This window comes from Camelina sativa, chromosome 9, assembly GCF_000633955.1.
Source record: "Camelina sativa cultivar DH55 chromosome 9, Cs, whole genome shotgun sequence".
Lineage (NCBI taxonomy): Eukaryota > Viridiplantae > Streptophyta > Magnoliopsida > Brassicales > Brassicaceae > Camelina > Camelina sativa.
In genome coordinates, this window is record NC_025693.1 from 1,562,742 (window position 1) to 1,570,733 (window position 7,992).

At 36.2% G+C, this 7,992-nt stretch overlaps 3 protein-coding genes across 3 annotated transcripts; 1 reads left to right on the forward strand and 2 right to left on the reverse strand.

The window, feature by feature from the left end:
- LOC104710167 lies at positions 949-1,407 on the reverse strand. Its single transcript, XM_010426726.2, has one exon. The coding sequence runs from the start codon at positions 1,290-1,292 to the stop codon at positions 951-953; it is 342 nt and encodes a 113-aa protein (XP_010425028.1). The 5' UTR covers positions 1,293-1,407; the 3' UTR covers positions 949-950.
- Positions 1,572-3,773, reverse strand: LOC104710168 (2-C-methyl-D-erythritol 4-phosphate cytidylyltransferase, chloroplastic-like). The gene is made up of 11 exons (XM_010426727.1): positions 3,504-3,773; positions 3,354-3,425; positions 3,194-3,249; positions 2,871-2,950; positions 2,699-2,781; positions 2,497-2,574; positions 2,333-2,401; positions 2,166-2,234; positions 2,044-2,090; positions 1,864-1,954; positions 1,572-1,783 (listed from the first exon to the last, which is right to left on the reverse strand). The coding sequence occupies exons 1-11, from the start codon at positions 3,744-3,746 to the stop codon at positions 1,724-1,726; spliced, it is 948 nt and encodes a 315-aa protein (XP_010425029.1). The 5' UTR covers positions 3,747-3,773; the 3' UTR covers positions 1,572-1,723.
- LOC104710169 (NADH dehydrogenase [ubiquinone] 1 beta subcomplex subunit 3-A) lies at positions 3,905-5,126 on the forward strand. Its single transcript, XM_019229798.1, has 2 exons — positions 3,905-4,202; positions 4,909-5,126. Exon 1 carries the CDS (start codon positions 3,962-3,964, stop codon positions 4,178-4,180), a length of 219 nt encoding a protein of 72 aa, XP_019085343.1. The 5' UTR covers positions 3,905-3,961; the 3' UTR covers positions 4,181-4,202; positions 4,909-5,126.

Sequence of the window (7,992 nt, forward strand, 5' to 3'; positions counted from 1 at the left end):
AAAAGAAATCTTTATTTTTATATAAATAAAATAAAAATTGAAAACAATGTTAAATATATATAATACTTTCAAAATTAAAATATAGAATCAAACTCTTACAACACATATGAGATATAACAACATTTGATATTGTTGGGAGAGGAGATGAGAATGATTACTTATAGATGATAATCCAAATTAGATAATGGAGATGAATCTTTAAAAATAAAAATAATGTAAAATATATATATAATCCTTTCTAAATTAAAATATAGAATCAAACTCTTACAACACATATGAGATATAACAACATTTGATATTGGTGAGAGAGGAGAGAGTGATTACTTATAAAATGATAATTCATATTAGATAATGGTGATGAATCTTTAAAAATAAGAACAATGTAAAATATATATCATGCAGTCTCTAAAATCATTAAAAATTTACAATGATATTTCATTTGTTTTTTTGTAACCCATATAACAAAAATAAGAAATCAAAAACAAAAAAAAAATGAAAAATGATTTGAGGTATTGTGGGAGTATGAGAGAATGTGAAAATGAGAAAGTAAAAGAATGTCAATATGAGAGAATGAGAAATACATATTTATATGATAATAATTGATTGAAAATTATATTTAGAATTATGGGAGTTACAATTATACTTTATTGTGTTTGAATAAAATTGAGTAGTGGAATATGATTAATACATAATTTATTTTATTTCAGTTATAATTTTATTTTAATGTCTGAGTTATTGTATTGTGTTAATTGAGTCTTAAATATTGTTTAATATACAAATAAAAAATTAGAAAACATTAAATGAAAATCAACCGAAACTTTTTTTTTGTACAATATACGATTTCTAAGTTTTCTTTAATGGACCTATACATGATCTCATCATTGAAAAACAAAGTATACAAAGAAAAAAGCAAGAAACATTTATACAAGATAGCAAGCGTGTTGCTCAGATCAGATCCGAGTGGGATCAGCGAAGCGATAAGAGAAAGACCTGGAAAGATTCTCAGGTTCATCATGGTCGTGCCACCCTGGCCCTTGATCAAAATTCAAAGAGTAATCATAAGGGTCATAAGCCACGACCTTAGCGGAAGAAGAACGAGCAGAAGGCAACAGCTTAAGCTTCATCAACAAAACCTTCCACTTAGACGACTTAGGCAAGACTCTTTCTCTTCGTTGTTGTTGCTTCTGTTCTCTACAACTCTTGCTGTATCTTCCGCTTACAATTGTCTCTCTGTAAGATGAAGCAGTCGATGCCACGTTCCATCTCTTCTTACTTGGAGATTCAAACATCATTAAGCTGCTGAATCTATCTTCTGATTAGCGTAATTTTTTGTTTTCTTTTATGAGAAAGAGAGTCACATTAGAAGATTTTGGCCAGCCACTTTGCTTAACCTCTCTCATTCTCCTTAAACTTTTACCTAGGTTAATTACATCCATATATACTACTTCTACTTTTAACCTATCTGCTTGAATTTGTTTTTCTCATTAACAACACACGAAATAGCTCATATAACATTCGGGCTTTACATATTATATAACACATGGCCCATCAACCGAAACTGATCCAACAAATGAAGAGCCAAACCGTAAATAGAAGAATCATGTCTTTCTTTACCATATTAAGCTATGTGGTAATTCATGAACATTGAGTGAACTCTACAAGGTTTATGAATATTTTCCTGTCACAAAATTAATAAACATAAAAAGAATCCTCTAATGATACCTCATGATGAGTCCTCGCTCAAGATTCTCTCTGCGAGCAGTAAATCATCAGGTGTTGTAACCTGCAACGGAGGAGACAGTTTTAGCAATAGATAAGATCTATAATTGTAAAAAACAAAACGGTAAGTTAGTCTTTGTTTACCTTGATGTTTGTATAAGATCCTTGAGTGACATAAACTGGATGCTTGAGGTATTCAACAATCGAAACATCATCTGTTACCTCTAGACCTTGTCTGTTTTAGATACAGAACACAAATAGTAAGCAGTCTTTTTTATATTTTCATCCAGACCTCAATCAGTTTAAGGTAAACACTATACACACCTTTTCACAAGCTCGAAACCTCTCTTCAATAGCTCGGGTTTGATCACCTAAAGAAAAAGGATACATTGAAGTGGTTTGAAACCAAAAATCAATCAACAAAGAATGAAAAATAATTTAAAAACCTGTGGTGTCTGCATTTCCCAAAGGGTTTTTCTGTCGAGAGTTTTCACCACAAGCGATTCAGAGTTGACCTGCATATCACAATGGAACAAGTCTAATATCGAAATTGAGATGATGACCAAAAGAAACTAACACTAGATTTTGGCCAGATAAATTGAAGACTTCGTACCTCTTTGATTGTAGCTTTAGCAGGAACACCAAGTACGGCTGCTCCAACCGCACAACCATCTTTCAGGACCTTCAATGAAACATAACACTTTAATAAATTGTAAAGGGACTTCAAGAAATTTGTTTCGCTCTCCTTAAATCTTTTGCTACTTCTCATAAGCATACCTTCTCGACATCTTCAGTATTCACCAACGGTCTTGCAGAATCGTGGATGCACACAAGCTCAGAGTTCACATCAATTTCCTGCGAGAAATATATAATTCAAAGCTAATATGACAATGAACTAGAACAGACAGTTTTGGTTTAATAATTTCTTTTAAGGAAAAGATTCATTGGATATGTTCGTCAAACGAATGGAGGTATAAACCTGAAGTCCACTGTAAACAGAATCTTGTCTTTCTTTCCCAGGAAGAGCAAATCTAAGATCAACTTCAATTGATTCTTCATATTCTATAAGACCACAAAATAAAAAGGCTCAGTGTTATCTCTGGAATATCTCAACCAAAAAAGACAACTAATGAGAGAAAGAGAGTCCAAACCTTCAAAAATGTCTCGGAAAAATGGATCACAAACAACTACAATTTCCTTCACTTCAGGCATGCGTGAAAATGTGAAAAAGCTGCAACAATCAAACACCAAATTCAACAAAGACAGACGCAAAGAACATCTCTTTACAAGAAATTCAAAACTTCTCATGCTTTTAGACGGTACAATACTAATAGACAAGTAGATTCTGCAGATTGAAAACAACAAAATCACAATTCTTCCACCAATCAGATGAGAGTGTTATTAATTCTCAGACACCAGATTCAAACACATGAAAGACTTTACCAGTAACTGACTTGCAAGTAAGAAATGTTACCTATACAAAGCAATTGGCTGACCCAAAAGTGGTATATACTGCTTTGGCATACTCATCTATTCACATTAACCAAACAAATGGTGTCAAAAAATGAGATTCCATATAAACAACTTGAGCATAAAGTTTGAAACTTTGAGACTAAAGCAAAAAAGAAACTTACCTTCATTCTCTTGCCTTGACCTCCAGCTAAGAGAATCACTGAGACACTCTTCTCCTTCACAACAGTATTGCTCTGAAGAAACCAAACAAAAACTTAAACTAGAGAGCAAAAAGCTTCAAAATTTGAGTTAATTCCAAATTCTGAACTTACATTATCAAATTCAGTAGAAGAAGAACACTTGATTGCGAATGATTGAGCATATCTTCTGCTAACCCTTCTCGAAAGATCCAGTTTTTGAACTGAAGCAACATTCGAAAACAATAGAGTATGAGAGAGATTGCCTTGGGAACGATAGCTAAAGCCCAGAGAAACTGAGCTCGATTTGACTGCAAACTTCGGACAGAAAAATGTCGGAGATGTAATGAAGCCAAGACTCGCTTGAAGCATCGCCATGTTTTTTTAACTTATCTCGCCGGAGAGATGATGAAAACTCTCAGGACGTTCATCGGCGAAACCAATATATATAGGGGCCAAAGAAAACATTAAGCCCATTAGTTATAATGGGCCGTTAATTAGGCCCATTAGTCAATACAACAAAACAACACATACAAAGTGAAAACAGAAAAAGAAAACGTAGAGATCGACGACGAAGACCGGAGAAAAAGGAAATGGCGAAACCGTTGGGAACCACCGGAGAATTTTTCAGGCGAAGGGATGAGTGGAGGAAACATCCGATGCTATCGAATCAAATGAGACACGCACTTCCAGGTCTCGGAATCGGTGTTGGTGCCTTCTGCGTCTACCTCGTCGGTGAGCAGATCTATAGCAAACTCATGGCACCATCTACTCAATCATCGCACCAGAAACAACCTGCTCCGTCTCACTGAGAGAGAGAGAGAGAGCGATTAGGTAATTTCTCAAATCTTCTTCTCGTAGGTTTTTATAGGTTGTGATCCTAATCGATTTTGACTTCTCTGTGAAAGATTTGGGGGAAAAAACAAACTTTAGAAAATGTTACGTTTCAGGATGATAGATTAAGATTTGTGTATATCATTTAGGATTTTAATTGGCAGAAATGGCTATAGCTTTTAGAATCCTTGAATCAAGTTCTTGTAATAAATCAGAGTTAAACACAGCTTTAATGTTCCAGTTATTGGCAATGGCTGATGTGTGTGTATAAGCAAAAGCTGAATAAACAATACAACATAGTAATTAGAGTGAGAACAAATGGTTCTTCTGGCTTTTTGAATCTTGATTCATCGGTCACTTGCTTATTATGGTTATGGCTTTCAGTGATTCTCTTCGTCTTCATGGTTAACAGCTTTGATGTCAGTTGTTAGCATTGCTAATTAGTGTTTTGATCAATAGATAGATAGGTCGATTTTGTTTTCTTCATTTTGTCATCTACATGCCTTGAGTTAAGGGCTTTCAGATCATGTGTTAATGGCTGTATAACAGTAGCTGTCTATTGTCTCTTTGCTTTTAATACTAATGATCTGAAAGATTGGTGTTTTTGTATCTTATCTTCTATGAGACCGTCTTTGGTTTTTGGCTCTGAATCATTGTTTGTAAAAAGGTTGTAAACTAATGAAAAAAATTACTCATCTTGATGCAGATTGTTTCGGTGATGGAAACTGTGGCAGATAAAAGAGCTCTGAGGAATTTCACAATTTGCCGTTTTTTCTTGGATTTGTCTCAATAAAGCTGTGAATGAATAAGACAAAGACTCTGATCTCTCTCTGTTGAATGTTATAATCTCGGATGACAGTTTTCATTGTGTTCTCCTTGTGTTTTGTGTTGTCTTTGCTTAATAAGAGTTCTTCGGAGATGACATTTTAAGATAGTCCCTCTTTTGTAATAGAAACAGGCATCTTAAAACTACGTCATTTTTGTGCGATTTCATGTTTTGAACCCTTTACACTCAACAAAATAGTTTGTTCATAGATAGATTGACAGCAACATTCCATAAAAGTACACCAAGTATTTATGAAATTTTATCTAGATTTAAATGTATCTAGTCCAAAATGTGGTTCTAAGTGTCTCATTGGCCTCTAGATCTCATTAATGAAGACTTTTAAAACGCGTCTAATGATCCTTTTTTAATTGGCGACGGTTAAAGAGCCTTCACTACTGAAATCTTGAGGTCAAGAATACAACAAATTGAAAAAGAAGACTCTTGAACCACTTATGTTTGGAGAGATGTAAAGGGAACTAACGTGCGAATGTCATATAGGTTTTGACTACCTATATAGAAAAATGTTGTCATATAGAAAAATGTTTTTTTTTTTTTTTTTTTTTCCATCAAACACTCCATTATATTAGATTAAAGGTTTACAAGCTTCCTTTGAAGAGGAACCAAATACACCAATAAACTTACACAAGAGGACAAAATAAACTACAAACAATAATGTTGAGACGTACAACAAACAAGCTTTAAGGCTTGACTTGACACCATAAAAGTGACAAGATAAACAAAGGGGACAACAAGTCCCAAAGATAAAGAGGTGCCCAACAAAGTGAGGCCACTCAAGGTGAAGGATAACCGACCACTGCCACATAGTCTGCCACATAGTCAGCCCCTGTGATAACCGTTGCCGCAAACGTTGCAAAAGAACGAATGCGGTGTTTGGATTCCGTACGTACGCCAAAGATCCCTGGAAAGGGTGGTCATACGTTGGACAAGACGAGAGTCTTGAAAACCAAGAACCTGAAAGGACACTTGGAGAAGGTGTTGTATTGCACAAAGCTTTAATTGCCATTACTAGGCCTTCCAAAAGACACAATCGGAGAGGAGAAGAGACAAAATCCTTAGTTAGTTGTACAAACCATATCCCTACCTTTAACAGCCATTGAGAGATCTTAAATGCAACATTAGCAAAAACCACACTTACTAACGTTGATAGAGTCCAATAGCGGGTAGGCAACAATTCTACTAATATCAAATTTTCTCGGTTACTTAAAACCGGAATGTCATTGATAATGACTAGAAGGTCTCGGTCTACACGTCTATACCTCTCAAGTGAATTAAGAGATGTATTAAACAGTAAAGCCGGAATCATAATAATAATAAGATTATAGCGAGGGTTAGAAGAAAATTTTAGAGTAACCGTCCCTTGTACTTTTAGAGTAATTTTTATGGGCTTTAAAGTAAATAGTCCAATACAGGCCCACAAAACATTTGTGATGGTCTTGCACCATTTCCGAAACCCTAGTTTCTCACAGGTCTGAGGAAAACGGCGGATAGATGGAGGCGCGCCGATCAACGGCGGAGTCGAACTCCGAGCAATTCTTAAGAACGCCGGCGAGGGAGGCCTGATTTCACAGCCATCTCGTGGAGATACAACTAGATCTAGTGGTTATAATGGAAAAGGTTGTATCGGCACCACTGTAGAGAGTATCACCAAGATGTGAGAGAGAGTCTCATCTCGATCTGGAGAGATTTGCAGATCGGAAGGTAACATCAAGGGCTCAACAAAAGATTCTTGTTGGAGGATGTTTGCCGGTGGAGGAGCATCGTCTTGTCGAAATAAGCGAGCCAAGGTAAATCTCCGACTCATTGCAAGTGGTCGTGATTGGATCTTCAAAGATAAAGTAAAGGAGAAGCCACAGACATCAAGGTTCTTTGGGTGACAAACACGATAAAGAGCTAAAGGCAAGGATTTAGAACATGAGCCGGAAAAGTCACATGAACTGGCGAGGGGGTGAGGCGCGGCTGAAAGCTCTGGTAATGGAAGACGGTTTGTTTTTGGGAACGACACTAGACTACGTATACGTAGCTTCGGGTAGAGTAATGCATGGGTATGGAGTAGTAACTCGCCGGTGACATATTCAACCGACGGAGGAGAAACCAAACTCACCGGTGAAAATCTTCGGCGGAGAGCAACAAAGGAGAGCACAGCGTAAGATGAAGAAGATACATCCGGTGGATCTGGTGGATCCGGTGGCTCCGGTGGATCGAGAGAGTGGAGAGCCTTCCGTGAAGTGTTCATCACCCGTCAGTGCAAGAGTAAACTTCCGAGATCAGGTGGGCTTACCGTTTACACGCCGGCGCTGTAGGTGGCTAGCAGAAAGAGTGAAGAGAGTAGCGTAATGTCTCACCAAAAAGCCCATGGTGGAAGCTGTAAGAAAAAGGTCTCGCCAAGTTCACCGGCGGATTGTATTTTGCTCAAATACTGTTTTAATCTTAGATCTGAGTGTCATTACTTAGCACAAGGCTAGAGAAGGCTTCAAATCCATATCGGAATAGATGGATTCATGAAATAATTTTGAAAAGAGGAAGCATGGGGACTCGCGTCCGAGAGAGTTTCATATCTCGGTGTCATATAGAAAAATGCTATCTTGCTCAAAACCAAACTCCACCAGTAATCACAACATATAGTTCTAACCCGAAAAATATGTTATCTTGATTTATGTTATTTTTGTCACAACATTTTAAGTAAAGAAACTAAGGTAAACATTATCAAACATAAATCAAAATAGAAAGGTGATCGTGAAGCTCTCCCCTATAACAATGGTGTTTACTCTTCTGCTGCTTGCTCATGCTGGGATTAAGCCTCTTCTATTAAGGAGGGCTTTAAATAAATATAATACATGACAACATAAATAATGTTTCGTATTATTGTTGTTTTTCTATATAACAAATTTATAATTACTTCATATAATATTTGTAAAGGTATAGAGAAGCACAACACACTGATTC

Bases quoted from the DNA above. Each gene is read 5' to 3' on its own strand.
- LOC104710167 (XM_010426726.2), bottom strand. From the start codon at position 1,292: ATGATGTTTGAATCTCCAAGTAAGAAGAGATGGAACGTGGCATCGACT.
- LOC104710168 (XM_010426727.1), bottom strand. From the start codon at position 3,746: ATGGCGATGCTTCAAGCGAGTCTTGGCTTCATTACATCTCCGACATTT. The intron at 2,235-2,332 runs GTACGAAGTCTT...TGTGATATGCAG, and splicing joins CTAAAGCTACAATCAAAGAG to GTCAACTCTGAATCGCTTGT. The intron at 1,784-1,863 runs GTAAACAAAGAC...CCTCCGTTGCAG, and splicing joins GATCTTATACAAACATCAAG to GTTACAACACCTGATGATTT.
- LOC104710169 (XM_019229798.1), top strand. From the start codon at position 3,962: ATGGCGAAACCGTTGGGAACCACCGGAGAATTTTTCAGGCGAAGGGAT.